This window comes from Pipra filicauda, unplaced genomic scaffold (assembly GCF_003945595.2).
Source record: "Pipra filicauda isolate LSUMZ 115617 unplaced genomic scaffold, ASM394559v2 scaffold159_size1710840_pilon, whole genome shotgun sequence".
NCBI classification, from domain to species: domain Eukaryota; kingdom Metazoa; phylum Chordata; class Aves; order Passeriformes; family Pipridae; genus Pipra; species Pipra filicauda.
This window is the reverse complement of record NW_024104095.1, coordinates 978,353-994,951: the sequence shown is the minus strand read 5'-3', so window position 1 is coordinate 994,951 and position 16,599 is coordinate 978,353. Positions and strand designations below refer to the sequence as shown.

The window sequence follows — 16,599 nt, the reverse complement described above, 5'->3', positions numbered from 1 at the left end:
CTGAAGAGAGTTACACATTTGCTGCATTGCACATGAATTAATCTGAGGGAGATTTATTCCATTATGAAAAAAAAGAGAATGATCATTCTCAAAAAGTCATTTTCTGATCAGAGGGAAAACCAGTTCTCTGGCAGTACAGAAGCCCAGCTGTGGCTGTGGCATTACTGGAAGGGCAGGTTTCATGAACAAATGGCCCCTACAGCCCGATGTTATCTGAGGCTACAACGTGGGTCAGAACAGTTTATCCTGAATATTGGAACTCGAGTATTCACAGAAGCAGAGCAGGTTGTGCTCTTTTTCATCAATTATATAACGTATTTCAAATCACAGCAACAAAGTGAACAATAACCATACCAAAACCTGCCAAAACACGAGCCAATTCCTTACACCCAAACAAATTCTGTTTATGTACACTCATCATTCTGTTACCAAAAATGAGGTGCCTGTTGGCACCCTTCCACTTCAAACAGCAGCTGCCACAGAGTGCATCAAGCCCAAGGAAGTTGGCTATAAATCAGTCATTATAGTCAGTAGGGGGAAGAAAGAGTAGAATAAAACCCAACCCATCATCTTACACAAACACCACTGTATTTATGAGCGTGGTGTTCTGGAAAGATTCCTTATCTTCCAGTCTCCAAACCAGGACTGCTTCAGCAAAGAACCTCTGCTGCTTCACTATTAAGATTTTCCCCAACTGACACTTCTGTTCCAAAAAACAGCAAAGAAAAACCCCAAACAGGCACAATCTTATTTTGTAAATGACCACAGCACGAAGAGGGCAATGCTGGTGTAGCCCTTCCCTGTGACCATAAAGCAGTGGCCCAGCAAAGGGAGGATTTATCCACATTTTATGCACACCTTTTAATTTGCATCCTATGGGAGAGCATCACATATTCTGGACGAGAAAACACCTTCCCTGCACCTTCCCCAGAACCCAAGGTGAGAACATACCCATCACACAAACAAGGCTGCAGTGAAGAGCAGGCATTTTGGGACCACAGCAGGATACCTGGAGAGTGTGCTCCTGACAGTGAGCAAAAGGGGAGATAACAATTCAATCGTCAGAGGTGATTACAGCAACTCTCAGCTCTTGGGAGAGCAAAAGAGGAAATTTCTGACACCTTTACACCACCACTATGAGCCCACAGAACATCTGTCTGTGATGCACAGTAGTAGCATTTTCCAATCTCTTTTCTTGCAATGTTAAATCAAAATACAAGCCAAACAGAAATACTTTCTTATTAAATTCTCCAACCAGGCACTTCTTCCAAATACCAAAAGAAAAATAAATACTTCCAAAATGGTTCTGAATTCAAGAACAGTGGTTGATGAAACACCTATGGCCAAGGCTCTATCTTCACACCCCTGAAGAGTTAGAAAACACCAGCTTCGGGCTGGGTGTTCATTACTGAGCAACACATTTACTTCAAGCTCTGCAGGCTCCTCTTGCACTGAACTAGTTATTGAGTCTAATGTGCAAATTGTAAACTCTCCATATAATGAAGAACAGAAATAATTAAGACCTGAATTATTCTGATTTACTACAGCATGATAAGCTCTGAGGAGAGAGAAGTTGGAAGTTACTCAAGAACACAGCCAGTTTAACCACTATTTTATTACAGGTGGGGCAGGCAAAACAATCCCTTAGTAATTTTATCTAATACTTCCCAGCACAAACCCCTTGGTGTTAGCCTTTTTTTTTCTCTGCCAAACTAAAATCATTAGGGCTGCAATGTTCAGTGCCAGATACCTACAGTGGGACAAACTTCTAAGGAAATGGCAGTAAAATCAATTTGCAGCTGGAGAACACTGCTTTGGCCACATTAAATAGCAAACTGCCTTCTAACACCTCACAGATGTCCACCCAAGTTCCAGGCATGCTGCATAAATCCATGTTTTTCTGTGGCTGACAGAATCTTTTATTTAGCAGACATTCCAGCAACTAAGATCCTAAAGGGTTATGTTCAAGAAGCTTCTCTCAGTTCCTCCAGGTGGAAGGACAGCACATGCATCTTTTCTCCCATCCACATACTTTGTGGTATCCAGGAGCCAGCACATTCCTATCCCAGCAAGGCAGGATGCTCTGGGCTACTGGAACAAAGACAGGCTTTCCTGGAATGGCTTCCAGACTGCAGAGGTGCCTGGCAGTGCCCTGGCAGAGCAAAGCCCTTCTTTTGTGCTTACTATACCTGAATTTACCTCACAGGCTACTTTTATCCTTCAAATCCTCGGTTTAAAGAAGTAAAACTAATAGATCTAGACATGGATGAGGTTCTTAAAAAGAAAAAAGAGAAGCAGAGCTCTAGGAAGAAAAAGTGCAAGCATGTGAGCTGTAAGAAATTAAACAGGTTTAAATATAGGCACATTTTAAGTAGTTCAAGAATATTACAATTGGCTTGATGAGGCCAAAGATGAGGGACAGGAGTTAGATGAAGAGCTGACACAGGATCTGAGGTTACTGACAGAGATAGCAAAGGAGAAAAAAATTGGGAAGAACTGGTCTGTGCCTGCCAGATCACCCTTCCACCCCAAAAGCTAAATTATCCCCAAAATTCTGGAATCAGGTAATCCTTCTACTGTCGTCAAAAATCTTTTTAATTCAGTTTCAGCAGTATGTATCTCATACTCCCTCTCTTGTCTTGTGAGCTGCTCCATGTGCCTGAATAGTGGACACCCTTTCCATGCAGGTAAAAGTGCCAACCTTGCAAATACACTGTCCAACATTCAGGGTGGCACCCCATTAAGATACAGAAATTACATTAAAAATTATGTTTCTAAACTCAAGTAATCAAAAGCAATGCTGCACAAAAATTCAGACTGCTTGTATCTTAATTTGATTCCCACTGGTTTGTGTATGTTCAATATTTTCTTTGCTTATTCCCACTACCCTCACCTTCCCAGAGGACTAATACATCACAGGATCAGTGCAGCCCCATCCCAGGGAACGATTCCACCCTGGGCAGTAAGGAAACTGCTGTTCCAGTTTGTCAAACAAGCTGAAAAACACACTGGAATAAAGTGGGAAATGAAAGCACAGCCTCTGAATTGCTGTAGCTAAACACCGTGGAAAATGAAAATCTATCCCTCAGAGCACCAGGCAGACGAGTCACCCACACAACGCTTTTCACAAGTAATTACTCAGGGCAGGATTTGAGACTGCTAAGATTAGGTGAGGTAAAAATTAGCTATCTGGACTCCATCCTGCCAAGGAACACAGATTAGCACCTTCAGAAGGCAGCTGAGCCCACCTACCCAGCACTGATACACCTCTTTGGAAGGCCTAAGTTCACATCTCAACCCTAAATTTCAGCAGTGTTGAATGCCTGGAGTTACAGACAAGCGAGATTTAACCTAGAAAGTTTAGTATTCATCTAAACGTGGTGCAAAGTCCTATCAAAACCTTCCTGGACACCAAGAGAGAATGAAAAAAGACAATGCAAAAGGTAATAATACCCAGAGCCTGTCCAGAGGTGACTGTCCCAGCAAGGCACTGCACATTTAACAGTGACAGTAAAACACTGCCTGGTCATTAGGAACACACACAACCTGCTCCATTCACCAAGGCCACACAGGTTTTACTTGCCTTTTTGTTTTTTTGCTGGATTCACAATCCCACCTCTTCTCCTGTGCCAGTTCTGGCACATGGAGAATGATCAGTGAGATGATTCTACTCAAACTGAGAAAAAATGATCCAGATGGTTACTAGTGTAAAGTAAACGATTCAAATAGCCAGGAACAAGGAGAATGAGACTTTGCCCTTTGCAAGTTGTGACCTGCTGAAAATGGGTTATAATCTCATAGAGAAACAGCCAAAAATAAACCAGAGAACTTGTGGAAAACACAATGATTGGTGAATGACTCAAGGGGATCACAGAAATGAAACACAACCATCACTACATAATAAAGTCTCTCACACTAAGCTCTGTATCAGCTAAAGTTTGAGAATAATAATTCTACAGAGGTTCCGTCTTCTCTCTGAATTCAAACCCCTCCCAGCACTTCACCAGGTGACACACACATAATGCTGGATGTCCCCAGCAGACAGAACCTGACGACACCATCCAATGTCCTGATTCCTGGGAAATTCTCAGCTCTCCATCTCCTCTACCAGCCCGATGGGTAGCAAACTGGCAGGTGGAAACCTGAGAGGATCTGGCAAAGCCCATGACAGCAACTTTGTATTTAGAAGGGGTGTGCAAGTTAAAATGAGAACTGGGACACCACACATATGCCACGGCCTCCTGAGATAGTCTGAGCGCTTAAGGATCTGCAACACAATTTAACGGAGATGCAAGATCCCTGCTCAAACAAATGCACAGATTAATACACTGCTGCCACCACACCCAGATAGTAAGCATATTAAACACTCATATTTTTAAGTGACAGCATTAAAAACTGGGTATGAGTACAGCAGCAGCTTTGCTGCATGATAACAGTAGCTCATTTCAAAAGACTGATAGTGCTGCTACTTCATGTACAAGATCTTCTGTTAGCATTCAGATTTATTTTGCACATATGAATGAACAGAATGCCGAGCAGAGCACTGAAGATATTTCCCAACACATTTACAGTCTCACAGACCGAAATTCTCTTGCTTTCTGAGGGAGAAAAAGGGACTAAACCAGAGTGTACTGACAAACTACTACTGATGAAGCCCACAAGGCTGTGAGATCAGAGTACAGACAGCTCATGCACCTCCTCCATCCAGGCAGGAGTTGAGTCACCACTTCCTTGCCCTTCACATCCAGCCATCTACAAATGGGAATATGGACATAAGGCAGGGAGGCAAACCCAGCCCCACACTGGCTCTTCAGCTTCCTCAGTGCACAGACAGAGGCAGGAGCAGCCGCTGCCTGCAGTGTCCCTGCTCACACCCCTCACCTCCACGAGCCTGTCTGCAACTCCAGCACCTCTTCCATCCTCTCCTCATCCATCCATGATTTTTGGAGACCCCCACATAAATACCAGCAAATTGCCATCTAACCTGCAATGCTGACAAGGTTGAGCAACATCGATGAAACCACACCCTCCCATTTCAGCTCTCTGTGAACTTACAATACTTTCCACTTTCAAACAACACCAATTTAGGCAGTTTTTGGAAGAACATGCTCCTCATGGGGCTGTTCATTGCCTCCTTTGGTCCCAAATCTAATTAAAAAATCCTGCAGATCATAAAGACATTCCATTAACGTGATGAGTTACTCATGCAATTGTTCAAAATGGCTGTTTTGCAAATAAGACAGAAAATACCAACTGAACTACAAAATACAAACTGATTTCAGTTTCAAATTAGGGATGTCTGATGTTATCAAATACTGCTGCCTACTCAGTAAACACTGGATGCCTTGGACACTCAAACTTGGAGCTGACCAATGATAAGTTGTTCACTACTTATAAGCACTTCTGTTTTAAAGCTGTCATAAAATAAGTAAATTCAAAGCACTGACACAAAAAAATTGATGTGCAAACCAAATGGCTAAAAAACACCTTATGTACAGCTTGTCTTTTTCCTAGCACTAAGATTTTGGGCTATAAAAATCTGTGAGGAATTCAGAGCAACTATAAAGTCATATTCCCACGGAAATAATGCTCACAGCTCAGCCCCCCCATGGAGCACTGCTGTGGGGAATGAGGGATCCCTCTGCCCACTGCAACTCCTGCCTATGTACCCACCACCACCAGCAGCACAAAGCAAAGGGAAAAAAATTGTGCACAGCTGCCCTACTGCATAATTCCAGGGGTGAACACTGATGAGAACTCAGGGAAATCTCTATTTTAAGGATGCAATTACACTAACGATGAAAGCCATATTGGCCTTAATGTGACAGTCACTACTGCTAAGTGTAATACATGTCCACTGCCTTTATGGTCCCCAATTTAGGACACTCAGAGCTGTGGCAACACCTGGAACACCATTTCCACTCACCTGGACTCACAGCAGGAGCGACCACCACAATTCCGGGCTGCACCTGGACTAAGCTGAAGATCAAAAGACTGAGAACACAAACCTGTTGAGATGAGCAAACTCCACAGCTTTATTTCCTCTGCTCTGAGAGCTGACTGCTCCTCCTTCACACTCTTATGATTCTGCTGCATTTACATTTTCTGTTGCTTGCAATGCCAGGATGGTAACTCCATGGATCTCATTCCTTCTTGCTCTGAAAGCACTCACAGCATAAACCCTTCTTTTGGTTGTCCTAAGTTCTGTTGGGGAGCTCTCACTGATTCATGCAAGCCTAAACTTCTTGCTAAGGTCTATGGTCTGTGGTCACAGCCTTCAGGTGAGAAGAAAGCGAGTATTGGGAATTGCCTAAATAAGTTGTCTCTGACTTTTTTCCAACTTTGTATCCATTAACCACAGCGCTCCAGAGAAATTTTCAAACAGTGGCAACTTTGGGTTTGTATCCCAAAGGCACCAGAGGAACAGAAAGTGAGGTTTTCCAGTCTTTAAGGACATTAAAGTGCTATTCCTTACTTTCTTGGGTAACAGCTATTATTAGAGCTCTTATGATTTAATGGGTAGACTGAAGGAGACTGGAACTCAGGAGAACTTGATTCTTTTTGCAGTTCAGCTGTTACTTGTGCTGACAATGATTCTTTCTCTCTCTGCTTGACTTCCCTCTCATTTTATCCCACTTACTCATATTTAAAATGACAAGACCATCCCATACTATGTACCAGGATAGCCTCATTTTGAACCGAAGAGCCTCCTAAGTAACATTGCCCAAAATCAATTATTTGAACACAATTAATTTAATTGCCTGTTCCTCCCATTACACAAGAAACTGAACATTCTCCATGTCCCTCCCCATCCAGCCCAATCAGATTATCAGTATCTTGCCTATTGTAACACATTGCTACACCACTTAAAAAGGTATCCCTCTCCAAAAAGACAAAATATTTTCACACCAAAAGCCTTCACTTCTTTGCATGAATGATACATGACTCTTCTGTATTTTAAGTTACAGTGGTAAATCCACTGCCAGCCTGCAACATTCATGGGGGGAAAATGAGGCAGGAAAGCTGTGAATCACTACAGCAGGCTCTAAATGTATGAAAAACATGCCCACTGCACTGAGGGAATAGCTCTGCTATTTCTGCTGCTGCACTCAGTGTAGTTCAAACAAAATAAGAAGTCTTTCATACACAGAAATCTTTGAAGAAAATCTACTTTCTTACATGTTTTTTTAAATGCATCTTTTCCCACAACCTTAAGAGACATTTCTTCTCTACAGTTTCTTACAGATAGTGCATTTTTCTCTTCCACCTCAAAGCTGAGCCTCAATTGGGGTATTTACTTTTTCAACAAAGTAATAAATGACAGATCCCTGAAGTGATTTTCCAGTTGGTGTTAACATCACCCTCAATGAAACTGATTTAGATCCCTTTCTTTCCTACTACAATTCCAACGCAAACAACATTCAATGCTTCCTTTAAAGCTTCCATACACGATATGAATTCACACAATACTGTAAGAAGCAAAATTCCCCAAAGCACTCCTGCACCTTTTTTTTCCTACAGCACTAACATTTGTGACTACCACAGAATATCAACAAGGCCTTTCTTAATTTTAAGCTCACGTGCTTTTTCAAAAGGTGTATGAATTAAATAAGCCTTACACAAACACTTTGTTAGGGCTACTGTGATTTAAGCTACCTCCTGCCTGACTGCAGGTGAAGAAAAACAGACCTTGTGGCACATACCAAAGATCAATAAATCATGTGCTGTCAAACAAGGAGGAAAAGTTCTTACACCTATTTAAAATATCAAGAACATCTGCAAATAAATGAGGTATTAGAGAGTCAAATACAAAATGAAAAGACTAATGCACATCAAAGTTTTACTCTATTAAAACATTAATGAATATATTAACATGAGCACTAACCTAACAGAATCCTTTAAAGTATTTTAAAAATAACCAACACAGTCTCATTATTTAGAATACTTAAAAACAGTCTCAAAAGCATATGCTAAAATTTCATAAAATAAAATTAGGGTTCAGAACCCTAATTTTAAGACATTAGACTATTCCATGATGGAATGTCCATACACACACACACACACATGTACACACACACACACTTTTTCACCAGGAAGCATAACCCTTTGTTCCCTAATCCCCAGTTGTATGTTTAATGATCACACATAAAACACTTCCATCCAACAGAAAAACCGCAGTTCCAGCATGTTTAATTCTTTGGAAATGAACATCTACATTGCTGAAATGGCATTAGAGTGACAAATGACTATAATCCAGTGGCCCAAGGCCAGCAACTTCTATTACAACAGATCTGGCTGTTTTGTACGACACAGCATGTTGTGTGTCGACCACTAAACAGAAATGAGACTGCTCAGTTTACCTATAAACAAAACCCCACTTAACTTTACAAGTGTTTTAGCAGCTACATGGATGGAAAAAGCAGTGTGTCTTATGCAACTGCCTCCAAAAACTGAATTTATTAATAGGTAGATGGCTGGATCCATTCTAAAACGTCTCCAGATCAGTGCTATAGGCTAGAATGCACAGAATAAATAGCAGTGATTCACAAAACCTGTGGGTTTTAGTCTATTTGCATGCTTCCATATAGTTCCAAATTTAAGTTCTATGTCAGTTTTCCCAGACTTTCTTTTTTTAAGTCAAGCAACCCACATTCACCCAACTTTACTCTGCGTGGATTCACCATTCACATTTTAGAAAGGCAAATGATACCTCCTGGCTACCGAAACTCTCAGCTTCAGCTGCAGCCTGAATTCCCAAGATCACAGAATCCCTCAGTAACTACTCACTCCACGGGCAAAAGGATGAACCCAGATCCTTCTAAGCAGTGAGAGCAGGGCTCAAAAAAACAGAGGGGGAGACAAATCCAGCTTCTTCAGCCCTTTAAAACACAGGACAGCAACTGAGCAGCAGCTGCAGCAAGAGGATGCACTCGAACACCTCTCCCCAAATGCACCCACAGCAGTCCTTTTCCAGAGCCATCTTTTATTCTGTGTTCAGGGTGTCCCCCATATTTTCACAAACCTGACAGAACTCACACTGCCCTCTCCCCAGATGCTTCTTTCTGCCTGTAAGGACACTCCAACATCACCCACACGTGCCCAAGAAACTCACCCAGGTGCAGAACAACCAATTTTTAACACTATTTTAGAGACATCGATTTCCTAATCACCACAAACATCAGGCAATGCAAAGGCAGCACAGCACAAACGCCTGCAGAATGTTGCCTTTTTTTTCTTCTTCTAGAAACAGCTCTGGCTTAAGGGAACATCAAACTACACCCTGCCAGGGAGCAACCCTCCAAGCCGGCCATAAAAGAGGCCGTTTGCAGTGCTGTGTTTCAGGGAGTCGGGTTGCATGCCACGTTCCGAGTTCCAGTTCTTCTGGTTGCCAGGCCAGACACATCCTGGGTGAGGATGAGCAGCTCAGGAGCTTGTTCAGCTTTTTTTCTGAGCTCAAACCCGCCCGGTTTTCACTTCAGCCAGGTTTGGGGGCAATGCGGTACGTTTAAAATGGCACCGCGTTCATTTGACACCACGGTGATGGGGAAGGAACAAAACAAGCATAAATGATTCATTCTGCCATGGTATGCTTTCTTCTGCTTAACTTGTTTTCACAGGAATTCATAAATGATGCGCCTGTATTAATTCTCTCCATGAAAAACAACAGAAAGAGGGACTAAAACAACAGTTTACACAGTTCTGACAGTTTTACTCTTTCCAAACAGGGAAATAGTTTTTAAGCTGCTTTTTTTTTTTTTCTTTAAGAGATTTTTAGACGCCCTTGATGACAAATGGTTTTAACTAGATCAGCTTAACATCTTCAGTGTCATGTAGTGATACAGCAGGTTTACTTCTAGCTCACATTAAAAAAAGGGCAGATTTTGAATTTAGCCAGCACACACCCAGAAGACTGACAGCGACACTTAAATATCTCATTAAATGATTATGAAATAATGACGTGGAACACAGAGGTACAAACCAGCCCTAAACCATGTTATCCTTCACTCCTGTGCTTGCTGACGAGCTGATCATCCAAAATTAATCCCCCTTTGGAAATATCTGATATGAGCGTTTCACGATTCGTTTGTCACGACGCACGAACCGACTGAGGAAATATTTCTGCCTGCCCTTACGTGATCCATCCATCGGCAGGAATCTGACTGTGCATTTTAGCTGTAAGAGCAGCAGCATTTCCTTGGAGGCCTTTTCCTCTGTGTGTTACAAAAAATATCTCAATTATTGTACACCCAAATTACGGTGATATGGAAAAATGACACGCTTTTCCCCACAACTCTGCATCATGACACGAACACAATGACTCAATAATGTTATTTATCTTGTGCTCAGAACAGACAACTTTTAGCAAAACTCTTATTTTTCCTACTGATCTGCAACAGCACCGTTCTAAAATAAAGAGGAAAAATCCCACACGTGAAACTGCATCCCTGAACTTCTCTTCAGGCTTTTCAGCCAAAAGAGTCCAAAACATTGTTACCTTAATCCAGCATTACAGCACCATATTGTTCTAGAATTATTCACATAAATCCTAGACAGCACCTAAATAAACTGTTTAAATTTGGAAACAAAAAACCCCCACAAAAATAGGCTGCTTAGTGACATGAACAAAGCACCAGCTAAAAGATATCTTACAGACATGCTTCCAAATTTTATATAAATTTACACAGCAATCCTCAGGAGACCCAAATATCTGCATTAACCTATAGAAGGAGTTGATTTAAAACAGCAGATGTTCAAGTTACTACTAAAGATGAATTTACAGTCTAGTTTTAATTTCAGCTCTGCAGCACTTCACTGTCAACTAAATTATCAGCTTCATGTGTTTTTGTTTCAAGGTCCACCAACATAATTAAGTACAGACAGAAAAATGTCCTTAATTCTTCTAAATCAAGAAAAAAGCTGCAATGTAAACCCCAAACCTATCAAACAGACCACATGCACTGCTGAGGGGAGGGGAAAGTAAGGTGTGAAATAACCCCTGAGTTGGGCATTCAATCATTCTGACAAACCTGATCGCAATTATCAGTCATTAAGACAGTTAAAAAAAGTCCAAAAACTAAGTGAGTTTCCTCCACTTGTAAAAGAAAAGAAAGAAAACTTGAAGGACGCCAAATTTTCAATCGATTTCAAATTTTAAACAAACTCCAGAAATTGCAACGACCCTCAGAACAGCTACATAAACAAAATCACTCCCCTCTTGCTCTCCAATATAAATAAATGAAGCCGGACAAGAAGTGTCAATACAGTTTTCACCCATTACAAACTTTTGTTTATGGAACAATCCCTATCAGTGCTACCAATGCACAACTTCATTTGATGTGTACATTAACTGCCTTCAGAAAATACAAAATTCAGAATAAAGCATCACCTTCTTCGAAATAACTTATATTTTATGAACTATATTTTCTGTTATGAAAGACACGGATTCTTAACAAAATTATCTTTAGCGGCACCAAAGTTTTCTAAACTTTATTATTTGCTAAACGCAAAGTCGCACGAAGTCTTGCAAATAAACACCTCAGCGCTGCACACGCTTTTCCTGACATTTCTGCTTTAAACCTTTCTGGGACGAAAAACCTTAGAGGGAAAAAGAAAGAGCGAAGTGAACCCATTCAATCATTTGCCCTAAGCACACACTGGATTAGCCCGGGAACCGTGCTGTAAACTTCCAGCGAGAAAACCACCACGGCTGCAGTTTTTTTTCCCACTCCGTGCACAAATCTCCCGGCCGGTTCAGCCAGTGGGATCCAGGGAATCCGCACACGCATCCCCGTGCACGGCGATCTTGCAACACTCAGCCCTTTGCACCCCGATGCGCCGGGGTTTAGCGAGTGTTTGGGCGGGGGGGAGGGGGGAGGATTACTTTACAAATCTCCTTATTCCCTTCTCGTTATAGAATCGCTTCTGTTTCTCCCCCCCTACCCCAAATAAAAAAGCGAACCCGCAGCCATGGGCTCTGTCCCAGCCACCCCCCGGCGGGGGCTCAGCACTGACCCCCCCCCCTCCCCCTCTCCCCGAGCCCCGGCGTGGTGACTCCGACACGGGCGCGGGGCCGCCCCCTAGCCCTCCGGACCCCTCCGGGGTGGGAATTCCGCCGGGGGGAGCGCCGGATCCGCCGCCCCCGCGGGCAGCGAGGCGCCCCCACCGCGCTCCGCACATTCAATGAACGTGCACAATCACCCTGGGCCTACTCCCGGCCACCATGCTCCCCCCCACCCCGGGGCCCGCCCGCCGCCGGGAGCCCCCGTGGGGTCCGGGCGCGGTGCGGCGGGGGCGCAGAGCGCGGGTGCGGGAGGTACCTGCGCGCCGTGCAGGGCCATGGCGGCCCCGCGTCCCCCGCGGAGCTCGGCGGTCCCGGCCCCTCACGCCGCCGCCCCCGCCGCCGCCATCTTCTCCCTCGCACGCACCAGCCGGGCGGGCGGCCGCGCGCCGCTCCGCGCATGCGCCGGCCCCGCCCGCCCGCTGCGCGCGCACGGGGCGGGAGCGCAGCGCGCTGAGGGAGCGGGGCGGGAACCGCCCCCTGAGGGGAGGGTGGGAACGCCGCGCGGGAAAGGGGGAGAGCATCCCTAAAAACTTCCATGGAACCCCCCTCCATTGACATGGGACCGCCCCCCTGAGGGGAGCGGGGAGGCACCGCGCGGGAAAGAGGGAGGGGAGCCCAACAAACTTCCATGGAAGCACCGTTAAGCATCTCTCTCACGAGGAGAGGCTGGGGGTGATGGGGTGTTTAGTCTGGAAAAGAGAAGCCTGAGAGGGGATCTCATAACTAAAAGATATATAAATATCTCCCAAAGCGGGTGTCAAGAGCAACATAGAATGAGGGAATGGTTTGGGTTGGAAGGGACCTCAAAGATCATCTTGTTACAACGAGGAGAGGAGAGAGGAGGGGAGGAGATCCCATTATAAATAAAAAATATATAAATATCTCCCAAGGCTGATATCAAGAGCATAATAGAATCACGGGATGGTTTGGGTTGGAAGGGACCTCAAAGATGATCTCGTTTCAACCCCCATGGCATGGGCAGGGATCCCACTTGCTAGACCAGGTTGCTCCGAGCCCCGTCCAACCCAGCCTTGCACACTTCCAAGGATGGGGCAGCCACAGCTTCTCTGGGAAACCTGTGCCGGGATGGCTCCAGACTCTTTTTGGTGGTGCCCAGTGACAGGACCAGGAGCAAGGGACATAAACTAAAATACAAGAAGTTTTACCTCAACTTGAAGAAGAGCTTCTTTTCATTGAGGGTGGCAGAGCACTGGAACAGCTGCCCAGGGAGGTTGTGGAGTCTCCCCCTCTGGAGACATTCCAAACCTACCTGGATGCGTTCCTGTGTCACCTGCTTCAGGTGACCCTGCCTCAGCAGGGCTGGGTGATCTCTGGATCCCTTCCAACCCTAATGATTCTGTGTTTCTGTGATTAGGTCCAACCTGTGACCGATCACTACCACGTCAACTAGACCAGAGGACGGAGTTCCACATTCAGTAATTTCTTGAACATCTCCAGGGATGGTGATTCCACCACCTCCCTGGGCAGCCCATTCCAGTGTTTAATCACGTGAAGAAATTCCTCCTAATGTCCAAATTCTGTCTGTAAAAGGCCACATGCCCAGGGTCCCTCTGCCAGGTGACAGGCTGTGTGCCCAGGTGATGCTGGTGTGAAGCTGTCCCACCTCTGTCCCAAATAACCAGGGTGGGAATGGGTTCAGTGTTGGTATCTGGAAAAAAAAAAAAAAAAAAGAATGACTAAGCCAATCTCATGATTTTGAGAGGCCTGAGTCATAACAATACTGAAACCCCTAGGCAAGAATCCATTAAATTAACTGCTAATGTGCTCCATATTTTTTTCCTTAAACAAACTATGAAGTCCTGCAAAAGTCTACTTTAGTTGGCAAGTGTGAGAGAAAGCTCAACGTGAGTGTGAAAGTTGAAGAGAAGGAAGAAAAGAAGACAAAGAACTTTGTGTGTTTGGCTGTTCAGAAAGGAGGTTCGTGGAAAATGAGAAGATTCTTTCATGTCTCCACGACAAGGACATTTCCCTCCTGTTTTGTGAAGTGCAACACTTACTGTGTGCTGATGACAGTAAATGATTTTCTCTATCAGTTTCTGCCCTTCCAGCTGACACACCCAGCGGCCGCTCCCTCGCTTTTGTCTCTCGCGAGTGTTGCTCTGCTGTCCTGAGGCAGAGAACCAGCAGTGAAAAGAGCTGCTTAATATTAAAAGAGAGAAACAAAAAAGAGAGACAAATGTACAGGCTTTTTGCATACAGCATTTCAAACGTCTGAAAGCCCCTCTCCCCTCGGGAGTCTAATTTACAAGGTAAATAATGGAGCGAAAACCCTTACGTGGCTCGACTGGTTGAAGGCAAAATTCCCTTCTGCCCACAATGCTGCCTAAGTAAACTGACTGCTTCGAAATACAAATGAGCACAGTGTCTCCAGCCTGGAAAGCACAAAATTCAAAGACCAATACTGTTAAAAGCCAGAGCTGATGGGGAAAACTGAGGTGGGACGAAAGGATGTCACTGTCTCGTTCAGCAACATTTAAAACGTCTTCAATTTTATCCCGCCTTAATGTAATTTCATTGTAAAGTCTGTTAACACTTTACCATAATATTTTGTAATAATCTAAGTTTTCTTGTAATATCATGTTTTGATGAAACTTACCTGCTGCAAAGTTCCCACCTCTGTTCTGCTTTATTCCTTTTAGCCATTTTTAGTTGTCTGTTGTTTCATTACTGCTTTCATTGCAGAAAGAAGTTTTATTTTCTTCCATCCTTTATGCTGTGAATTATCGCTCCCAAACCTGTTGCTTTTCCAAATCAAAAATAACCAGTGCTGTGGGGTTTTTTCTGTGTATCCATCTTATGATTGTGTATTCAATCTTAAGAATCATGGAGTAATGTTCCTAACGACATGGAACTGACTTTATTTGTGAATTTATCTACAACAGTCCATGGCTGTGGAAATAAAGGGTTGTCTAACAGCAGCCAGGGAGCTGGATAAACCACTCCCAAGGTAGCTGCCTCTCAGGTGCTACTGTAATTGCTCTTATCCTACTGTCAATGCAAAGTGCTTGGGAATGGCTCGCCCTTCCATGCCACGCTCCGCGTGATTTCACCAGGTCATGAGACCTGTGCTCATGACAGTGCCCAGAAGGTGAAGGTGAAAGACTTTTGAGCACATTGTAGGATGACTTTTGAGGATTTGAAGCACTCAAAACCCTCAGCTCCACTTTTTCAGGGAATGCCTTCCTGTAGCACTGCAGAAAATGGTTGATGGCTGCGGGAGGTTTTGTGCTGAGATTCCCCCCAGTGCCAAGAGCTTCAGGAGCTCTGAAGACTTTTTCTTTAGAGATGCAGAACTTTTATCCCAATAGCTTCTAGGTACAATAAGGGCTTTGCCTACATGAAGTATTTGCAAGCAGCAGTCGCCTCCCCTGGCTGGATCTCAGGGAGGGTCAGTTGGCTCTAAAAATATATTTTAAGTCTTTAGTAGATCATGTGAATGCTTGGCTCAGTGCGTTATGTGTTTCAATTATCAATTTTGGCTAATTAACTGTGACTTATTCATCCCTATCTTAAATACAAGTCTCCTCTTTCCTTATGCAATCATCTCTTAGTGCTGCAGCCTCAAAAGAACCAGCAAAGCTGCACCTCACCTTCCCCTCATGTTCTGTCACCAAACCCATCACGATGAAAACAAAGGCACGTTTTTTTCCCAAGCTACTCTGAGTTCCAGAAGGAACTAAAAAATGTGTGTGGTATCAATAAACCTGTGGCTGAGCTGTGTGTCCCTCACTTAGGAGAAGAGTTACCACTAAGGAGGAAACTGTAAGTAGCTGGAGCTCACCCGTGCTCAGACTCACACAGCGGGGTGGCAGAACCCCTCCATCTGCCCTGACCTGGTCCCTAAGACAACTCAAAGTTCATGAAGGAATAATTAGCACCTCCCTCATTATTGCATTCATGAGAACTGAAATAGGACAAGAAGCTGAAATAAAATACATAAAGCTTGTCACATCAGCTTTTTTTTTTTACCCCCCCAGAAGTTCCTCACTGGTCAGAGCTTCGCTAAGGTCAACAGAAGAATCACAATTTGAATCTGGGCTTGTTTTCTGCAAGTTAAATTGTTCTCAGAAAGAGCACTAAAGGTTAAATTATTTCTTTACATTCCCTCGACACACGACCCCTTTTTTGCTGGCACGCAAAAATACGGAATCCTAAACAGCACACGGAAAATCACCAGCCTTTGGAAGAAAGCAGCCTGATCCCTGATGGGGAAAGACAGACACAGGCACATTTTTCTCAATTTAAGATTTCAACTTGAGAACAAAAATATTTCCAGCTTCTTTCTCAAGCCTTCAAAACAACTGCATCTCACACCACGGTGTAATTTTTCCTCAGGGTATGTCGAGGGATTTATGTAATCTAACGACAGAGTTCCAGGCAGCAGCTCCTTGATGTGCCCATGCCAAGATACAGGGCATGGAAGTGTGGGAAGAGAAAACCTGAGGGTTTTGGTAGCTGTTTTGTTTCAGGTAAAACAAGCTTTTCTCAGAATTTGGCAATGGGAGCCTTTTTAAAAA

The 16,599-nt window shown here is 43.9% G+C and overlaps 1 protein-coding gene across 1 annotated transcript in view; it reads right to left on the bottom strand.

Moving 5' to 3' along the window:
• The window catches only part of USP10 (ubiquitin specific peptidase 10), a 47,732-nt gene extending 35,321 nt beyond the window's left edge, over positions 1-12,411 (bottom strand). The window contains exon 1 of the mRNA XM_027725154.2: positions 12,318-12,411. Coding sequence (XP_027580955.1) covers positions 12,318-12,338 — 21 coding nt within the window. The 5' untranslated portion in view covers positions 12,339-12,411. The remainder of the gene's footprint in view (positions 1-12,317) is intronic.
• Between the last annotated feature and the right edge of the window lie 4,188 nt (positions 12,412-16,599).